The sequence below is a fragment of the Oncorhynchus kisutch genome, linkage group LG4 (assembly GCF_002021735.2).
Source record: "Oncorhynchus kisutch isolate 150728-3 linkage group LG4, Okis_V2, whole genome shotgun sequence".
In the NCBI taxonomy this organism is placed as follows: domain Eukaryota; kingdom Metazoa; phylum Chordata; class Actinopteri; order Salmoniformes; family Salmonidae; genus Oncorhynchus; species Oncorhynchus kisutch.
In genome coordinates, this window is record NC_034177.2 from 4411664 (window position 1) to 4433644 (window position 21981).

Below are 21981 nucleotides of genomic sequence, written 5' to 3' on the forward strand. Positions count from 1 at the left end.
GAAGGCGATAAAGATCATCAAGGACAACAACCACCCGAGCCACTGCCTGTTCACCCCGCTATCATCCAGAAAGCGAGGTCAGTACAGGTGCATCAAAGCTGGGACCGAGAGACTGAAAAACAGCTTCTATCTCAAGGCCATCAGACTGTTAAACAGCCACCACTAACATTGAGTGGCTGCTGCCAACACACTGACTCAACTCCAGCCACTTTAATAATGGGAATTGATGGGAAATGATGTAAAATATATCACTAGCCACTTTAAACAATGCTACCTAATATAATGTTTACATACCCTACATTATTCATCTCATATGTATACGTATATACTGTACTCTATATCATCTACTGCATCTTTATGTAATACATGTATCACTAGCCACTTTAACTATGCCACTTTGTTTACATACTCATCTCATATGTATATACTGTACTCGATACCATCTACTGTATCTTGCCTATGCTGCTCTGTACCATCACTCATTCATATATCCTTATGTACATATTCTTTATCCCCTTACACTGTGTATAAGACAGTAGTTTTTGTTTGGAATTGTTAGTTAGATTACTTGTTGGTTATTACTGCATTGTCGGAACTAGAAGCACAAGCATTTCGCTACACTCGCATTAACATCTGCTAACCATGTGTATGTGACAAATAACATTTTATTTTATTTTATTTGATGTCCCCTGTGCTTGGTAACATGTCCCCTGTGCTAGGTAACATGTGCTTGGTAACATGTCCCCTGTCCTAGGTAACATGTCCCCTGTGCTAGGTAATATGTCCCCTGTGCTAGGTAACATGTCCCCTGTGCTAGGTAACATGTCCCCTGTGCTAGGTAATATGTCCCCTGTGCTAGGTGCTAGGTAACATGTCCCCTGTGCTAGGTAACATGTCCCCTGTGCTAGGTAACATGTCCCCTGTGCTAGGTGCTAGGTAACATGTCCCCTGTGCTAGGTGCTAGGTAACATGTCCCCTGTGCTAGGTGCTAGGTAACATGTCCCCTGTGCTAGGTGCTAGGTAACATGTCCCCTGTGCTAGGTGCTAGGTAATATGTCCCCTGTGCTAGGTGCTAGGTAACATGTCCCCTGTGCTAGGTGCTAGGTAATATGTCCCCTGTGCTAGGTAACATGTCCCCTGTGCTAGGTAACATGTCCCCTGTGCTAGGTAACATGTCCCCTGTGCTAGGTAACATGTCCCCTGTGCTAGGTAACATGTCCCCTGTGCTAGGTGCTAGGTAATATGTCCCCTGTGCTAGGTAACAATCTCTAGGTTTGGAGTTACTGTACAGTAGCTTCATAGCGTGTCTCCTAAAACCAAATGCCAAATTGAAAATGTGAATAGTCTGAGGGTTGTGGCATCTATATTGAGGATCGGGAGGTCTGTTTGGCTCTAGAAACACAGAGCATCATGGTTCTTCAGATCTTCCAATAGGATTGTCTTTCCTGCATTACTGTACTACCAGCCAGGGGTGACAATCTACAGACAGACAGACAGACAGACCTGGAGTTGAGCTCTACTTTCTCAGCGTCCCAGCGTCCCTGCAGCTGCATGGCTTCCCTCAGCTTGTCCCTGAGCTGCCTTTCAAGCTCTGACACCTCCAGGCCACTAGGGGCGATCTGCGGTGTGACACTGGCCTCCAGAGACATACAGGCCACATGTAGACTACGGCTCGCAGTCACACACTCCCCACGTATGTCAGACAGACTCCTACAGACAGAGGAACATGGTTAACGTGTCAGACAGACTCCTACAGACAGAGGAACATGGTTAACGTGTCAGACAGACCCAGTGGTTTTTCATTGTGGCCCAGTGGTTTTTCATTAGGAAAAAGGGACTGCTGTATCCTATTGAGGACAAGATGGATTCTGCCTGTAGGACTTAAGCTCCATAAGCCTGCAGCTCACGTTGAACTGGGCACTGTTTCACGTTTGACTCCGAGCCTCAAACACGAGGTATTTCTGTCCGCAAGCAGAGCAGTGTACGTTACAGCTAATTACTCAACTGTTGTTGGTGTTTATACATTATAAATGTTTATACATGACTAAAGCCTAGTGTTCAACTTCAGCCTTTATCCTGATGGATGCCTCAGTCAACAGACCAGGGGCATCCAGAGACAACCGTCCCCAGTGAGGAGAGAGGGATGGATGGAGTGGTTCATGGGGTTCAGAGAGTGGAGGAGCGGAGGACTGGAGGGATACTTGAGTGATCCCCCCAGGTTCTGGTGGTAGTCTGGATGGCAGTATGGACTGGGGGGGGGGCGTTGGGGGGGGAGGAGACACAGGTATCCCAGGGTAGCTGGAGGGAAACTGGAGGTGTCTCGAGGGGTGTCTGGTGAATGTTTGGACGGTTCCTGGACAGGGGCTTGGAGGGGGTGTCAAGGGTTCCTGTCAGGTTCCTGGATGGGGTCTGACAAGGTCGCCACACTCACCTGTCAGCGAAGGTCCTGAGCTGGGTGAAGGTGCTCCGTAGGGAGGCTGCCTGGCGCCACAGGGCCCTCACACGGGCCTGCTCACGACCCACCCGGAAGGCACACGTCTGGGGAGGGAGACAGGAGGGAGACAGGTCATGGGAGGGAGACAGGAGGGAGACAGGAAGGAGTCAGGAGGGAGATGGGTGCTGTCTAACCTTGAGACTACGATAGCTATAGACTCTTATGTCATCTGTGTCATCTGTGACAGCCACCACAGAACGTTCCCGAAACGTTCTCATCAGGTTCCCAGAGAACCAACGTTCCAGTAATGTTTTTCCCAGCTAACCAACATTGGTCCTGTTAAAGTTCCCAGAACATTCGTTCGGGTGCGGCAAACGTTCTTATAGAATAAAAAGCTGACCAGTCGATACCACAACATCTTCAGCATGTACATTTGTAGCTGCTTTATAGGATAATATAGGAAATCTGCATTTGAGAACTGTATCGTAGGACTATTATCGACTCACAGGACATTTACTACTGAACAACATCCTCACTGATAGAAGTCTAGACTTCCTCTGCCTCAATGACACTTGGCATCAGCCCAACGAGTACATTTCTCCCAACCAATGCACTCCATCTAGCTAGACCTACCTAGACCGTCAACCAATGCACTCCATCTAGCTAGACCTACCTAGACAGTCAACCAATGTACTCCATCTAGCTAGACCTACCTAGACCGTCAACCAATGCACTCCATCTAGCTAGACCTACCTAGACCGTCAACCAATGCACTCCATCTAGCTAGACCTACCTAGACCGTCAACCAATGCACTCCATCTAGCTACACCTACCTAGACCGTCAACCAATGCACTCCATCTAGCTAGACCTACCTAGACCGTCAACCAATGCACTCCATCTAGCTAGACCTACCTAGACCGTCAACCAATGCACTCCATCTGAATAGACCTACCTAGACAGTCAACCAATGCACTCCATCTAGCTAGACCTACCTAGACCGTCAACCAATGCACTCCATCTAGCTAGACCTACCTAGACCATCAACCAATGTACTCCATCTGGGTAGACCTACCTAGACAGTCAACCAATGCACTCCATTTGGGTAGACCTACCTGGACTGTTCTCACACATCCTTACGGGTTGGCAGATTGGCTGTAATCTGCAGGACTGACTGCACTGTGAAGTGTACTCAAGTACCAGCCTCTCTTATCTTGGCATGGCTTTCAAAATCACTGGCTGTGCTGATTTATCGGCCTCTGAAACACTCAGCTCTGACATTCTTGTTAAACTATCTGAGTTACTAACCCTCCTAAGCACCTTCAGCCTTGCTATGCTAATGTTTGGTGATTTCAACATACATGTCAACTCCCTGACTGCAGTCTCTCTACCGGCCTGGCTGATGTCCCGGACAACAGAACGTGGACATTGCCACCCACAAAAAAAAATTGCCAAACAATGGACCTGGTCTATACCACAGGCGTGGATCTCGCCAAATACGTCAGGGGCTGTCCGACCTTAAACTCATCCCCCTTTATTCTAGTTATTCCACTAGACACTCGGCCCAAGACACCTCCCCTTTCAATTTAGGAGTCTGAAAACTAGAAATACAGCCCAGCTTACTGAATCCAACCTGCCACTTCCAGACACTATCAGGGCTGCATAGTCTCTGTCCTGCTTTAAAACACAGCTGAAGACTGATCTGTTCAGAAGAGCTTTAAAAATGTTAATTCTGTTCTTCAGATATGTTGACACCCGGATGTAGATTTGATTGTTGTTTGTGTTCTGTGTTTTGGATTTTATATATGATTATAATTTGTATTACATTATTATTTTAGATTTTTTATTCTTCAGCGCCTTGGGTGTCAGAAAAGGACATTTGAACAGTATTTATTCAGTCAAACACAACCATAGACGTTAAACGTTGACAATCTGCACAATCTGTGGAGTTTGGAAGCTGCATTATCTGGTAACCAAAGCCATCCTCTGCAACACCAGGGAAGCTCTCTTATAGCCAATGGCAGTATGGTCGCCATGGAAGTACGGTCGCCGTGGCAGTACGGTCGCCGTGGCAGTACGGTCAATCAGGAAAACCATGCTTCCTTGTTAAACCTTCTCAGACATAACTAACCTAAATACTGGTATCTGTGTTATTCACCTTCCCTTCACCCATCCTCTTGATGTCTACTTCTGGGTCCATGGAGAATAAGGGCACCTCCTCCCAGCTGCCCACTGCACTGAGGCTAGGAAACCACCGATAAATCCGCGATAATTGAGAATTTCAATAAGCATTTCTCTACGGCTGGCCATGCTTTCCACCTGGCCACCCCTACCCCGGTCAACAGCCCTGCGCCCCCCACATAAACTTGCCCAAGCCTCCCCCATTTCTCCTTCCCCCAAATCTAGATAGCTGATGGTCTGAAAGAACTGCAAAATCTGGACTCCTACAAATCAGCCTGGCTAGACAATCTGGATCCTCTCTTTCCAAAATTATGATAATTGACAATTTGACTTAATTGCCACCCAGAAATAATTAGATTTTGAGATAAAAAGAAAATGGCTGTCTTTGTCATGCCCCTTAGAGAGCCATTTTATTTCTCTATTTGGTTTGGTCAGGGTGTGACTAGGGTGGGTATTCTAGGTTTTGTTTTCTAGGTTTCTTTATTTCTATGTTTTGGCCGGGTATGCTTCTCAATCAGGGACAGCTGTCTATCGTTGTCTCTGATTGGTTAGGTCAGGGTGTGATGTGGGGTGGGCATTCTATGTTTTGGCTGGGTATGGTTCTCAATCAGGGACTGCTGTCTATCGTTGTCTCTGATTGGGAACCATACTTAGGTAGCCCTTTTTCCCTCCTTTCAGTGTGAGTAGTTGACTTTGTTAGGGGCACTACAGCCCCGGTAAGCTTCACGGTTGTGTTTGTTATTTCTTGTTTTGTTGGTGACATTTTAACTAATAAAAGAAAATGTACGCTCACAAAGCTGCACCTTGGTCTCATTCCGATGATGGCCGTGACAGTACTGGACCTTTAAATCAATAAGGGATTATTGCGTTGAACCTGAATTTATTTTGGTAAATATAAACTCGGCAAAAAAAGGTCCCTTTTTTCTTTCAAAGATCATTCGTTAAAAATCCAAATAACTTCACAGATCTCATTGTAAAGGGTTTAAACACTGTTTCCCATGCTGGTTCAATAAACCATAAACAATTAATGAACATGCACCTGTGGAACGGTCGGAAAGACACTAACAGCTTACAGACGGTAGGCAAATAAGGTCACAGGTATGAAAACTTAGGACACTAAAGAGGCCTTTCTACTAACTCTGAAAAACCTCAAAAGAAAGATGCCCAGGGTCCCTGCTCATCTGCATGAATGTGCCTTAGGCATGCTGCTAGGAAGCATGAGGACTGCAGATGTGACCAGGGCAATAAATTACAATGTCCGTACTGTGAGACACCTAAGAAGCGCTACAGGGAGACAGGACGGACAGCTGATCATCACCTGCACAGGATCGGTACATCTGAACATCACACCTGCGGGATAGGTACAGGATGGCAACAACAACTACCCGAGTTACACCAGGAACACACAATCCCTCCTTAAGTGCTCAGACTGTCCGCAATAGGCTGAGAGAGGCTGGACTCAGGGCTTGTAGGCCTATTGTAAGGCAGGTCCTCACCGGACATCACCAGGCAACAATGTCACTTATGGGCACAAACCCACCGTCACTGGACCAGGCAGGACTGGCAGAAAGTGCTCTTCATTGACGAGTCGTGGTTTTGGTCAGATTCCCGGGTGATGGTCGGATTTACGTTTATCGTCGAAGGAATACACCGAGGCCTGTACTCTGGAGCGGGATCGATTTGGAGGTGGAGGGTCCATCGTGGTCTTGGCCATGTTCTGTTATAATCTCCACCCGGCACAGCCAGAAGAGGACTGGCCTGGTTCCTCTCTGGGTTTCTTCCTAGGTTTTGGCCTTTCTAGGGAGTTTTTCCTAGCCACCGTGCTTCTACACCTGCATTGCTTGCTGTTTTGGGGTTTCAGGCTGGGTTTCTGTACAGCACTTTGAGATATCAGCTGATGTACGAAGGGCTATATAAATACATTTGATTTGATTTGATTTGTCAAAGCATCATCGGACTAAGCTTGTTGTCATTGCAGGCAATCTCAATGCTGTGCGTTACAGGGAAGACATCCTCCTCCCTCATGTGGTACCCTTCCTGCAGGCTCATCCTGACATGACCCTCCAGCATGACAATGCCAGCAGCCATACTGCTCGTTCTGTGCGTGATTTCCTGCAAGACAGGAATGTCAGTGTTCTGCCATGGCCAGCAAAGAGCCCGGATCTCAATCCCATTGAGCACGTTTGGGACCTGTTGGATCAGAGGGTGAGGGCTAGGGCCATTCCCCCCAGAAATGTCCTGGAACTTGCAGGTGCCTTGGTGGAAGAGTGGGATAACATCTCACAGCAAGAACTGGCAAATCTGGTGCAGTCCATGAGGAGATGCACTGCAGTACTTAATGCAGCTTGTGGCCACACCAGATACTGACTGTTACTTTTGATTTTGACCCCCCCTTTGTTCAGGGACACATTAGTCCATTTCTGTTAGTCACATGTCTGTGGAACTTGTTCAGTTTATGTCTCAGTTGTTGAATCTTGTTATGTTCATATAAATATTTACACATGTAAAGTTTGCTGAAAATAAACGCAGTTGACAGTGAGAGGACGTTTATTTTTTTGCTGAGTTTATTATGTATTATAGTGTTTCAGAACGGGTGTTGCTTCACTCGTATGTGTTTTGATTGAAATTGAGAAAAAGTCCAATTGTTTTCTTATTTAGTTTGAATGTTCTGAGTATTTAAGAAGCATATGGACACAACAACACAAGAAATCAAGAAATCTATCTATCTATCTATCTATCTAATCTAGATATCTCTGCTAATGCGGAGGGTTGCTGAGCTGAAGAGTGCAGGTTCAATCCCACATGTTCTTTAAACAATTTTTCTGAATTGTATTTATTTTTAAACGGTGAAATTGAGGTTCAAGATATAAATCCACTTAAAGAGGGGATGTCTTTATTTCACCCAGATGTTTTAAAATCCAGTCAGAAATCCAGAATTTAAACTAATTGTAAAAAAAATAAAAAAATAAAAAATAACATTGTACAAAAATGTACTGTTCAACTATTTTTTTTAAAAGCACCCGATATAATTCCTGCTTTGAGTCTTGATATGGTCCCCTCGTCATATTTATTATGATCTGAAAAAAGTGATCCTAGATCAGCACTTACCTTGTAAATATGGACCCAGAAGTAGACAGCCTATCAAGAGGATGGGTGAAGGGATGGTGAATAACACAGTTACCAGTATTTCCCGGGGTTAGTTATGTCTAAGAAGCCTAAAAAGGAACCATGGAATTCCTGATTGACCTTACTGCCATGGCGACCGTACTGCCATGGCGACTGTACTGCCATGGCGACCGTACTGGGAAAAAAAATCTATAAGAGTCAATCCCTGGTGTTGCAGAGGATGAAACACATGGCTTTGGTTACCAGACATTGCAGCTTCCAAACCAGTTTGTCAACATAAGAAGTGTAAAATATTGTTGTATGTATGATTAAATACTGTTCCAAACATCCTATGAGTTAAATAAAATGCAGATTGTCAACATGTGATGTGTAAAAAAATATGGTTGTGTCAGTATGATTAAATGCTATTCAAATGTCCTATGAATGAAATTAAAATGCACTTTATCTATATTCCCTTGTAGTGATCCTACACACCTGAAATATGACCTGAAATATGACCTGAAATATGACCTGAAATATGACCTGAAATATGAATGTAATTAAATCTGAAGAGAAACATAATGGGTTTGTTTTCCAATCTGCTTTATGGAGATACACATTTGTACGATGAGAATGTTGTGGTAATATTAGGTCAAACTTAAATATAACATTTTCCAAATGATCTTGAAATGTTCTGAGACAACATTAATAGAATATTATGTTACATTTAAAATAAATATGCTACGAACATCATAAAAACTGAGATATTTGGAAATTGTGAAACATTGTGGGAATGTTCTGTGAAAATTCTGTGAATATTTCAATAATATTTTTGCGACATCCCAGACAACTTCCATAACTTCATTAAACGTTCTGTGAACCTTTAAATAACTTAGACCAGGTGGTTATGCCAACATTCTTACAACATTATAGGAATGTGCTGTGCAACCTAACTTTTAAACATTGTATAAATGTCATCAAAACGGAGCATTGTGTTTTGGGAACCTTGTAATGTAGCCACACCCTAATTAAATATTGTGGGAACCTTTAAAGGACTCAGAAAGGCTGTTCTGTCAACATTATTGCAACATCAAAGGCTTCTCTTTAGTTTTTGCAACATGATATGAACATTATCTGACTGTCAAAACAACTGGACAGTTTTAGTGTTTTGGAAACCTATCCCTTGTCATATCCCCACAATTTTTTCACAACCTACAGAAACATTCTGTGAACCTTTTAAAAGAACAGACAAAACATGTTCTGGGAACGTTCTTGTAACGTCAGCATGAATGGATAGTTTTTTGGGGTTATGAGAACATTTGCCGCGACCTAACGAATGTTCTGGGAACATTCACATAACCAATTTTTCGTTTGCTGGCTATCAGAGAGCCTAGCGGTTAAGAGCGTTGGGACAGTAACCGAAAAAAGGTCGTTGGTTTGAATCCCCGAGCCGATTAGGTGCCCTTTAGCAAGGCACCTAACCCAGACGCTGTCAATAATGTCTAATCCCTGGCCGTGACCCCATTCTCCAAACGTGTCTCAGGGGATGTTGGGATATGTAAAAAAACAACAACACACATTTCCATTTCCATACCTCACACTTCTACAGGTTACCCACGTGTACATGCAGTGAAACAGGACAAATATAACCCCCCCCCCCCCCCGCCTGTTTGACATGGAACAGGCTGTTTGCAGCGTGAGTTCCTAGAGCCAGAATGTCTTTCTTATTGTTCAGCCTTTGGAATGTTTTCACAGGAAACAGGAAACAACAGCTTGAGAATCATAACAAAGAAACATACAGAGGATTAATTGACAAAACAGGATTCTGAATGAAATTCCCACCACATGGGAAAGAAAGAAAGTTGCTCAACGTGAGAGTCTACAATCTACAGAGACTAAAGAGACTAGAGTCTGCAGAGACTACAGAGACTAGAGTCTACAGAGACTAGAGTCTACAGAGACTAGAGTCTATAGAGTCTACAGAGACTAGAGTGTACATAGACTAGAGTCTACAGAGACTAGAGTCTATAGAGTCTATAGAGTCTACAGAGACTAGAGTCTATATAGTCTATAGAGATAGAGTCTACAGAGTCTACAGAGACTAGAGTCTATAGAGTCTACAGAGACTAGAGTCTACAGAGACTAGAGTCTACAGAGACTAGAGTCTATAGAGACTAGAGTCTATAGAGTCTACAGAGACTAGAGTCTATAGAGTCTATGGAGTCTACAGAGACTAGAGTCTACAGAGACTAGAGTCTATATAGTCTACAGAGACTAGAGTCTATGGAGTCTATAGAGATAGAGTCTACAGAGTCTACAGAGACTAGAGTCTATAGAGTCTACAGAGACTAGAGTCTACAGAGACTAGAGTCTATAGAGTCTATAGAGTCTACAGAGACTAGAGTCTATAGAGTCTACAGAGACTAGAGTCTACAGAGACTAGAGTCTACAGAGACTAGAGTCTATAGAGTCTACAGAGACTAGAGTCTATAGAGTCTATGGAGTCTACAGAGACTAGAGTCTACAGAGACCAGAGTCTACAGAGTCTATAGAGTCTACAGAGACTAGAGTCTATAGAGTCTATGGAGTCTACAGAGACTAGAGTCTACAGAGACTAGAGTCTATAGAGACTATGGAGTCTACAGAGACTAGAGTCTACAGAGACTAGAGTCTACAGAGTCTATAGAGTCTACAGAGACTAGAGTCTATAGAGTCTATAGAGTCTATAGAGACTAGAGTCTATAGAGACTAGAGTCTACAGAGACTAGAGTCTATAGAGACTAGAGTCTACAGAGACTAGAGTCTACAGAGACTATAGTCTATAGAGTCTATGGAGTCTACAGAGACTAGAGTCTACAGAGACTAGAGTCTACAGAGACTAGAGTCTATAGGGGGGGGGGCATAATTTAATATATATATATATATATTTTATTTATTTTTATTATCCAGTCATATAAACACCCCAAACAGCCTTATTTTGTATCACAATTCAATGATAAAACTAGGGGGGGGCAAGTTGCGTCCCAGGCTGATAGGGCCCCTGGCTGATAGGGCCCCTGACTGATAGGGCCCCTGGCTGATAGGGCCCCTGGCTGTTAGGGTCCTCTAGTGTGAATCGGACACAGGGGTTATCCCTTCTTACCTCTTGTTCTTTGCGCAGCCGAGCATCTTTCTGCTCCAAGTCGTCACTGGCTCTGCGCAGGCTCTCCGTCAGGCTCTGATTGGCTGAGCACGCCTGTTCCAGCTGTTCTCTGAGCAGGGCGTTTACCTGACTGAGACCGGCACACCTGGGGAACACAGGAACACATGACCTCTATCTGCGTTCCAAATTGAAACCCGTAAAGATAGTGCACTACATTTGACCAAGGCCCCTGGGCCGGCTCAGATATATATATAAGGTGTAATTCTGGACGCAGAACTTGTTGATACATGACATGAAAAAGATCACAAATGCATTGACGTCCCGAAAAACATGTCCATTATGGCTGATAATAATAAAGTTGAGTTATACTTTATTTGCGAGTGTTTGGCCCTCTTTTCTATGACATCATATTACTGCGGACAAAGACTTATTTACAGAACTTAGTTAAGAGTTTAGCTCGTCTTTCCTATTACATGGTAGTGAGGAGCCAAGTTGGTGCTGTCACCTGTCCACCAGCCATTAACAACCTCTCTCTCTCCCTCCCTGATTCCCTCCCGTCTAAAAACACGGTCCCACCCCCCTACCTCTACCCCCAACCCTACCCCCAACCCCACCCCTATCCCCAACCCCTTACCCCCACCCCCCCCCCCACCCCCACCCCCACCCATACTCCATCAACAGCCAAGTTGGCAGCATCATTTGTCAACCAACCACCAACAGCTGCAAACCTGACTCCCCTAATCTTCCCACAACTCCTCCTCCTCATTCTCCTCGTTCTCGTTCCCCTCCCTCTCTCCATCCCTCCTAAAACCTTGCTGTCCCCCACCCAAACTCCATCAATCGCGTGGCCACTATATCACTCCTACGTTTACAAGCTTATAAACCCTTTTCTGTGATCCACCCTTGCCAGCCACGCTTACACAGCAGAACGCGTGTGACACCTTAATAAAGTCCACGTCAACTCTGTCCTAATTCCTACCAGATTGAGCTCTCTCTCACAGAGTCATTTACAGAAATGTTTACATCATTCTCACGCTGTGTCGTATGCGAAGCCGGCCAACTGTCTATGTTTTCTCCATGTTTTTAAGCTATCTGAGGGGAGGGCTTGGCTACTCACTCTACAGTAGGCCTCATAGCAGAGCTCTGTACAGAGGCTTTAAAACTAACTACCATAGACCTCACGGTGGAGCTCCATGGAGAGGCTTGGCTACTCACTCTGCATTAGGCCTCATGGCGGAGCTCTGTACAGAGGCTTGACTACTCACTGTATAGTAGGTCTCACGGTGGAGCTCCATGGAGAGGCTTGACTACTCACGGTATAGTGTGCCTCGCGGTGGAGCTCCATGGAGAGGCTTGGCTACTCACTCTGCATTAGGCCTCATGGCGGAGCTCTGTACAGAGGCTTGACTACTCACTGTATAGTAGGTCTCACGGTGGAGCTCCATGGAGAGGCTTGACTACTCACGGTATAGTGTGCCTCGCGGTGGAGCTCCATGGAGAGGCTTGGCTACTCACTGTATAGTGTGCCTCGCGGTGGAGCTCCATGGAGAGGCTTGGAAATGAACTCTAAGTAGGTCTCACGTGAGCAGCTCAGTGTACAGGCTTGGTAACTAACACCACAGTGGGCCTCATGGTGGAGCTCCATGGAGGAGCTTGACTACTCACTGTATAGTAGGTCTCACGGTGGAGCTCCATGGAGAGGCTTGACTACTCACTGTATAGTAATTCTCACGGTGCAGCTCTGTGCAAAGGGTCGGTAACTAACTCTACAGTAGGCCTCACAGCAGAACTTTACAATAGGCCTCACGGTGGAGCTCTATACAGAGCAGATGAGGCTGGTGGGAGGAGCTATAGGAGGACGGGCTCATTGTAATGCCTGGAATGGTATCAATGGAATGGTACCAAACCAGTGGAGGCTGCTGGGGGGAGGACGGCTTATTGTAATGGCTGGAATAGATTGCCAGGAACGATGTGAAACACATCAAACATTAATGGAAACCACGTGTTTGACTCCCTTCCATTATTTCCATTCCAGCCATTACAATGAGCCTGTCCTCCTATAGCTCCTCCCACCAGCCTCCTCTGGTGCAGAGAATGTTTCACGCTACAAACAGAGGCTTGGTTACTTACTCTACATTAGGACTCACTAGAAAGCTCCACTCAGATGTGGTTCAGCACCTCTACAGTAGGCCTCACGGCGGAGCTCCATGCTGAGGCTGCTATAAAAGTGATGGGGCCTTGGCAAGCGGGCTGCCAAGCATCTGTCGTAACAATTTCAATTAGAGCTGGTTGGCTCTATAAATCTTGTTTGTTTAAAGGCTGGTGTCAGGTGCAGGGGTTGCTGGGCCCGGTCCCCCGCTCAGTGTGAGACACCGTTAAAGTACTCTGAACGACTGAGCCAACAGGACCGAGCTAATTAACTTTGACAAATTGGATGCCGAAAGCATCTACAGTATAAAGGCTACGCTTCACACTCCCTACTAGGCCAGCCTCCCTCCTGCTGTCCTCCTCTTCCCAGCCTCCCTCCTGCTGTCCTCCTCTTCCCAGCCTCCCTCCTGCTGTCCTCCTCTTCCCAGCCTCCCTCCTGCTGTCCTCCTCTTCCCAGCCTGGGCACGGGGAAAACAGAGGCAGTCTTTCTCTCTGTTCCACACAAACTATTTCTCAGAAACACTTCTGAGCGGCTTTGGTGTTTTTTTTTTACGATGAAAAGAAAGAGAACGAAACGGGAGCAGAGTTCTAAGAGGATTACTGTACTCATTTCTACTGCTCTGTAGAACCTCCCTCTACTGCTCTGTAGAACCTCCCTCTACTGCTCTGTAGAACCTCCCTCTACTGCTCTGTAGAACCTCCCTCTACTGCTCTGTAGAACCTCCCTCTACTGCTCTGTGGAACCTCCCTCTACTGCTCTGTGGAACCTCCCTCTACTGCTCTGTGGAACCTCCCTCTACTGCTCTGTGGAACCTCCCTCTACTGCTCTGTAGAACCTCCCTCTACTGCTCTGTGGAACCTCCCTCTACTGCTCTGTGGAACCTCCCTCTACTGCTCTGTGGAACCTCCCTCTACTGCTCTGTGGAACCTCCCTCTACTGCTCTGTGGAACCTCCCTCTACTGCTCTGTGGAACCTCCCTCTACTGCTCTGTGGAACCTCCCTCTACTGCTCTGTGGAACCTCCCTCTACTGCTCTGTAGAACCTCCCTCTACTGCTCTGTGGAACCTCCCTCTACTGCTCTGTGGAACCTCCCTCTACTGCTCTGTGGAACCTCCCTCTACTGCTCTGTGGAACCTCCCTCTACTGCTCTGTGGAACCTCCCTCTACTGCTCTGTAGAACCTCCCTCTACTGCTCTGTGGAACCTCCCTCTACTGCTCTGTGGAACCTCCCTCTACTGCTCTGTGGAACCTCCCTCTACTGCTCTGTGGAACCTCCCTCTACTGCTCTGTGGAACCTCCCTCTACTGCTCTGTAGAACCTCCCTCTACTGCTCTGTGGAACCTCCCTCTACTGCTCTGTGGAACCTCCCTCTACTGCTCTGTAGAACCTCCCTCTACTGCTCTGTGGAACCTCCCTCTACTGCTCTGTGGAACCTCCCTCTACTGCTCTGTGGAACCTCCCTCTACTGCTCTGTAGAACCTCCCTCTACTGCTCTGTGGAACCTCCCTCTACTGCTCTGTGGAACCTCCCTCTACTGCTCTGTGGAACCTCCCTCTACTGCTCTGTGGAACCTCCCTCTACTGTTCTGTAGAACCTCCCTCTACTGCTCTGTAGAACCTCCCTCTACTGCTCTGTGGAACCTCCCTCTACTGCTCTGTGGAACCTCCCTCTACTGCTCTGTGGAACCTCCCTCTACTGCTCTGTGGAACCTCCCTCTACTGCTCTGTGGAACCTCCCTCTACTGCTCTGTGGAACCTCCCTCTACTGCTCTGTGGAACCTCCCTCTACTGCTCTGTGGAACCTCCCTCTACTGCTCTGTGGAACCTCCCTCTACTGCTCTGTGGAACCTCCCTCTACTGCTCTGTGGAATCTCCCTCTACTGCTCTGTGGAACCTCCCTCTACTGCTCTGCAGAACCTGCCTCTACTACTCTGCAGAACCTGCCTCTACTGCTCTGCAGAACCTGCCTCTACTGCTCTGCAGAACCTGCCTCTACTACTCTGCGGAACCTCTCTACCTCTACTGCTCTGTGGAACCTCCCTCTACTGCTCTGTAGAACCTCCCTCTACTGCTTTGTAGAACCTCCCTCTACTGCTCTGCAGAACCTCCCTCTACTACTCTATAGAACCTACCTCTACTGCTTTGTAGAACCTCCCTCTACTGCTCTGTAGAACCTCCATCTACTGCTCTGTAGAACCTCCCTCTACTGCTCTGTAGAACCTCCCTCTACTGCTCTGTAGAACCTCCCTCTACTGCTCTGTAGAACCTCCCTCTACTGCTCTGTAGAACCTCCCTCTACTGCTCTGTAGAACCTACCTCTTCTGTTCTTCCTCCAACATGGCCAGTTTGGTCTGGCTGGTTCTGCTGTTGTCCTGAAGCTGTGTTTCTGTCCGGTGCAGGCGGTGGGCTGATGAGTCCAGTTGGGCCTGTAGCTGATCACAACACAGCCATCAGCCCAGATATTTACAGTACGTACAGTTTACTGAGTACGGTGGCCCCAAGTGACAAAGTAGCTTCTAAAATGGAGTTTCCTCAGACTTACTGAGAGTTGTAGTCTTTCTGACTCGGAGGTCTTCTCCAACAGCTGCTCTTCCAGCTCTCCACATCTCTTCTTGTACTGAAGCGTCTGGTACAAGACAGACAGTTCATTCAGAAAGTATTCAGACCCCTTGACTTTTCCAGATTTCGTTATGCTAAATCCTAAAATGGATATAATAGTTTTTTTCCCCCCTCATCAATCTACACACAACACCCCATAATGACTCATCAAAAACTGTTTTAAAAAAAATGTTTGCTAAATGTTTTTTTTTTAAAGGGGGGAAAACGGAAATTTTACATTTTCATAAGTATTCAGACCCTTTACTCAGTACTTTGTTGAAGCACCTTTGACAGCAATTACAGCCTCGAGTCTTCTTGGGTATGAAGCTACAAGCTTGGCACACCTGTATTTGGGGAGTTTCTCCCATTCTTCTCTGCAGAGCTCTGTCAGGTTGGATGGGGAGGTTGGCTTTACAGCTATTTTCAGGTCTCTCCAGAGATGTTCGATCGGGTTCATGTCCGGGCTCTGGCTGGGCCACTCAAGGACATTCAGAGACTTGTCCCGAAGCTACTCCTGCATTACCTTGGCTGTGTGCTTAGGGTTGTTGTCCTGTTGGAAGGTGAACCTTCGCCCCAGTCTGAGGTCCTGAGCGCTCTGGAGCAGGTTTTCATCAAGGATCTCTCTGTACTTTGCTCCGTTCATCTTTCCCTCGATCCTGACTAGTCTCCCAGTACCTGTCGCTGAAAACATCCCCACAGCATGATGTTGCCACCGCCATGCTTCACCGTAAGGAGGGTGCAGGTTTCCTCCAGACGTGACGCTTGACATTCAGGCCAAAGAGTTCAATCTTGGTTTCATCAGACCAGAGAATCTTGTTTCTCATGGTCTGAGAGTCCTTTAGGTACCTTTTGGCAAACTCCAAGCGGGCTGTCATGTACCTTTTACTGAGGAGTGGCTTCCATCTGTTCACTATACCATAAAGGCCTGATTGGATGTCCTTCTGGAAGGTTCTCCCATCTCCATAGAGGAACTCTGGGGCTCTGTCAGAGTGACCATCGGGTTCTTGGTCACCTCCCTGACAAAGGCTCTGAATACTTCTGTAAATAGAGTATTTCTGTTTTTAATTTGCAATATATTTGCAACAAATCTAAAAACCTGCTTTTGTTGGCGTATTGTAATGTCATTATGGGGTATTGTGATGTCATTATGGTGTATTGTAATGTCATTATGGGGTATTGTGATGTCATTATGGGGTATTGTGATGTCATTATGGGGTATTGTGATGTCATTATGGGGTATTCTGTGTAGACTGATGAGAAAAAAAAACAATTCAATACATTTTTGAATGAGGCTGTAACGTAACAAAATGTGGAAAATAGGAATGGCTCTGAATTCCTACTGAATGTACTGTATTACATCACTGTAGTACATCACAATAATGCTCCCTGGATCGTACAGGTCAACAATACTCCCTGGGTCCTACAGGTCAACAATACTCCCTTCATCCTACAGGTCAACAATACTCCCTGGGTCCTACAGGTCAACAATACTCCCTGGGTCCTACAGGTCAACAATGCTCCCTGGGTCCTACAGGTCAACAATACTCCCTGGGTCCTACAGGTCAACAATACTCCCTGGGTCCTACAGGTCAACAATACTCCCTGGGTCCTACAGGTCAACAATACTCCCTGGGTCCTACAGGTCAACAATACTCCCTTCATCCTACAGGTCAACAATACTCCCTTCATCCTACAGGTCAACAATACTCCCTTCATCCTACAGGCCAACAATACTCCCTGGATCCTACAGGTCAACAATACTCCCTTCATCCTACAGGTCAACAATACTCCCTTCATCCAATTCAATACATTTTTGAATGAGGCTGTAACGTAACAAAATGTGGAAAATAGGAATGGCTCTGAATTCCTACTGAATGTACTGTATTACATCACTGTAGTACATCACAATAATGCTCCCTGGATCGTACAGGTCAACAATACTCCCTGGGTCCTACAGGTCAACAATACTCCCTTCATCCTACAGGTCAACAATACTCCCTGGGTCCTACAGGTCAACAATACTCCCTGGGTCCTACAGGTCAACAATGCTCCCTGGGTCCTACAGGTCAACAATACTCCCTGGGTCCTACAGGTCAACAATACTCCCTGGGTCCTACAGGTCAACAATACTCCCTGGGTCCTACAGGTCAACAATACTCCCTGGGTCCTACAGGTCAACAATACTCCCTTCATCCTACAGGTCAACAATACTCCCTTCATCCTACAGGCCAACAATACTCCCTGGATCCTACAGGTCAACAATACTCCCTTCATCCTACAGGTCAACAATACTCCCTTCATCCTACAGGTCAACAATACTCCCTTCATCCTACAGGTCAACAATACTCCCTTCATCCTACAGGTCAACAATACTCCCTTCATCCTACAGGTCAACAATACTCCCTGGGTCCTACAGGTCAACAATACTCCCTGGGTCCTACAGGTCAACAATACTCCCTGGGTCCTACAGGTCAACAATACTCCCTTCATCCTACAGGTCAACAATACTCCCTTCATCCTACAGGTCAACAATACTCCCTTCATCCTACAGGCCAACAATACTCCCTGGATCCTACAGGTCAACAATACTCCCTTCATCCTACAGGTCAACAATACTCCCTTCATCCTACAGGTCAACAATACTCCCTTCATCCTACAGGTCAACAATACTCCCTTCATCCTACAGGTCAACAATACTCCCTTCATCCTACAGGTCAACAATACTCCCTGGATCCTACAGGTCAACAATACTCCCTTCTTCCTACAGGTCAACAATACTCCCTGGATCCTACAGGTCAACAATACTCCCTGGGTCCTACAGGTCAACAATACTCCATGGGTCCTACAGGTCAACAATACTCCCTGCATCCAACAGGTCAACAATACTCCCTGGGTACTACAGGTCAACAATACTCCCTGGGTCCTACAGGTCAACGATACTCCCTGGGTCCTACAGGTCAACAATACTCCCTGGATCCTACAGGTCAACAATACTCCCTGGATCCTACAGGTCAACAATACTCCCTGGGTCCTACAGGTCAACAATACTCCCTTCATCCTACAGGTCAACAATACTCCCTGTATCCTACATGTCAACAATACTCCCTGGATCGTACAGGTCAACAATACTCCCTTCATCCTACAGGTCAACAATACTCCCTGGATCCTACAGGTCAACAATACTCCCTGGATCGTACAGGTCAACAATACTCCCTTCATCCTACAGGTCAACAATACTCCCTGGGTCCTACAGGTCAACAATACTCCCTGGATCCTACAGGTCAACAATACTCCCTGGGTCCTACAGGTCAACAATACTCCCTGGGTCCTGCAGGTCAACAATACTCCCTGGGTCCTACAGGTCAACAATACTCCCTGGGTCCTACAGGTCAACAATACTCCCTGGATCCTACAGGTCAACAATACTCCCTGCATCCTACAGGACAGAACAATAATCCCTGGACCAGTCAAGTCCAGAGCAGAGACAGCAGTCTTCTCACAGTCGTCTCTTCAATAGCTTGACCCCCCCCCCCCTCCTCTCCTCCCTCCAGTACCTTGGTCTGCAGTTTTTGCACCAGCTGAGCCTGTCTGTGTTGTCCCTCCTGATAGGCCTGTAGTTTTTGCCTGTAGGACCTCTCCTCGCTCTGCAGCCGCAGGCGCTCTACAGACACACTCGCTTGGTCCGAGTCCCCCGCTGTGGACTGCAGAGCCAGCATCTGTTCAAGCTGCACACACACACACACACACACACACACACACACACACACACACACACACACACACACACAAACACACACACACACACACACACACACACACAAAGGGAGGTTAACCTTTGACCCTTATAACAAGCTCTAAAACATGACTTGGCATAATCATAATGATGACACACCACTGAAATTCAACCTCTATGTTATATAATGGCCCACTGCTATTAAACCTCTGGGTTATATAATGGCCCATTGCTATTAAACCTCTGGGTTATATAATGTCCCACTGCTATTAAACCTCTGGGTTATATAATGGCCCACTGCTATTAAACCCCTGGGTTATATAATGGCCCACTGCTATTAAACCTCTGGGTTATATAATGGCCCACTGCTATTAAACCTCTGGGTTATATAATGGCCCACTGCTATTAAACCTCTGGGTTATATAATGGCCCACTGCTATTAAACCTCTGGGTTATATAATGGCCCACTGCTATAAAACCTCTGGGTTATATAATGGCCCATTGCTATTAAACCTCTGGGTTATATAATGGCCCATTGCTATTAAACCTCTGGGTTATATAATGGCCCATTGCTATTAAACCTCTGGGTTATATAATGGCCCACTGCTATTAAACCTCTGGGTTATATTAGGGATCAAAAGATTGACTGTTGTCTGACTATTTCTGTTTATACCTGATAGAAACATAACAAAATCCCTGGCCAATAATGGACCAAGCCTTCACCACAGAAGAGATATAGGTAGATTGTGTTAGCGGGTGTCCGTTAACGTGTCCGTTGTGTGTCCATTGCGTGTCTGTTGGGCGTCTGCTGGGCGTCTGTTGGGCGTCTGTTAACGTGCCCGCTGCGTGTCTGTTGGGCGTCTGTTGGGCGTCTGTTGGACGTCTGTTGGGCGTCTGTTGGGCGTCTGTTGGGCGTCTGCTGGGCGTCTGTTGGGCGTCTATTGGGCGTCTGTTGGGCGTCTGCTGGGCGTCTGTTGGGCGTCTGTTGGGCGTCTGTTGGGCGTCTGTTGGGCGTCTGCTGGGCGTCTGTTGGGCGTCTGCTGGGCGTCTGTTGGGCGTCTGTTGGGCGTCTGTTGGGCGTCTGTTGGGCGTCTGTTGTGTGTCCGTTGTGTGCCCGTTGCGTGTCTGTTGGGCGTCTGTTGGGCGTCTGTTGGGCGCCTGTTGGGCTTTTGTTGGGTGTCTGTTGGGCGTCTGTTGTGTGTCTGTTGGGCGTGTGTTGGGCGTCTGTTGTGTGTCCGTTGTGTGCCCGTTGCGTGTCTGTTGGGCGTCTGCTGGGCGTCTGTTGGGCGTCTGTTGTGTGTCCGTTGTGTGCCCGTTGCGTGTCTGTTGGGCGTCTGTTGCGTGTCTGTTGGGCGTCTGTTGGGCGTCTGTTGTGTGTCCGTTGTGTGCCCGTTGCGTGTCTGTTGGGCGTCTGTTGGGTGTCTGTTGTGTGTCCGTTGTGTGCCCGTTGCGTGTCTGTTGGGCGTCTGTTGGGTGTCTGTTGTGTGTCTGTTGGGCGCCTGTTGGGTGTCTGTTGTGTGTCCGTTAACGTGCCCGTTGCGTGTCTGTTGGGTGTCTGTTGTGTGTCCGTTAACGTGCCCGTTGTGTGTCTGTTGGGTGTCTGTTGTGTGTCCGTTAACGTGCCCGTTGTGTGTCTGTTGGGTGTCTGTTGTGTGTCCGTTAACGTGCCCGTTGTGTGTCTGTTGTGTGACAGTTTCTACGTGTATTGATCCAATCTGCAAGCAGGGAAGATTCCTGAAGGGACCGGCCTTTCTCTAGTGTTGGAATTAAATCTCCCCTCCCAAAATATATCTGAAATACAACTGCCCTGTAGCCTCTCACACAGCCTCTACCCCTCCCCTAAACTCCCCCCTGACTCCCCCAGCGTACCACCCACTCCTCTCTCTCTCTGGTGCCAGACACCCTGTCCTTACTAACACAAACCACATGGCTCAGTGAGCCCTGGAACAACACAGCTACACACTACAACACACTGGGACAACACAGCTACACACTACAACACACTGGGACAACACAGCTACACACTACAACACACTGCTACAACACAGCTACACACTACAACACACTGCTACAACACAGCTACACACTACAACACACTGCTACAACACAGCTACACACTACAACACACTGGGACAACACAGCTACACACTACAACACACTGCTACAACACAGCTACACACTACAACACACTGGGACAACACAGCTACACACTACAACACACTGCTACAACACAGCTACACACTACAACACACTGGGACAACACAGCTACACACTACAACACACTGGGACAACACAGCTACACACTACAACACACTGCTACAACACAGCTACACACTACAACACACTGGGACAACACAGCTACACACTACAACACACTGGGACAACACAGCTACTCACTACAACACACTGGGACAACACAGCTACACACTACAACACACTGGGACAACACAGCTACACACTACAACACACTGCTAAAACACAGCTACACACTACAACACACTGCTACAACACAGCTACACACTACAACACACTGGGACAACACAGCTACACACTACAACACACTGGGACAACACAGCTACACACTACAACACACTGGGACAACACAGCTACACACTACAACACACTGCTACAACACAGCTACA

The 21981-nt window shown here is 46.9% G+C and overlaps 1 protein-coding gene across 1 annotated transcript in view; it reads right to left on the reverse strand.

Moving 5' to 3' along the window:
- crocc2 (ciliary rootlet coiled-coil, rootletin family member 2) overlaps positions 1-21981 on the reverse strand; it is a 182574-nt gene that overhangs the window by 115287 nt on the left and 45306 nt on the right. The window contains exons 4-9 of the mRNA XM_031822324.1: positions 19161-19331; positions 15551-15634; positions 15325-15440; positions 10861-11005; positions 2432-2538; positions 1504-1710 (exon numbers count right to left, since the gene is read on the reverse strand). Coding sequence (XP_031678184.1) covers positions 1504-1710; positions 2432-2538; positions 10861-11005; positions 15325-15440; positions 15551-15634; positions 19161-19331 — 830 coding nt within the window. The remainder of the gene's footprint in view (positions 1-1503; positions 1711-2431; positions 2539-10860; positions 11006-15324; positions 15441-15550; positions 15635-19160; positions 19332-21981) is intronic.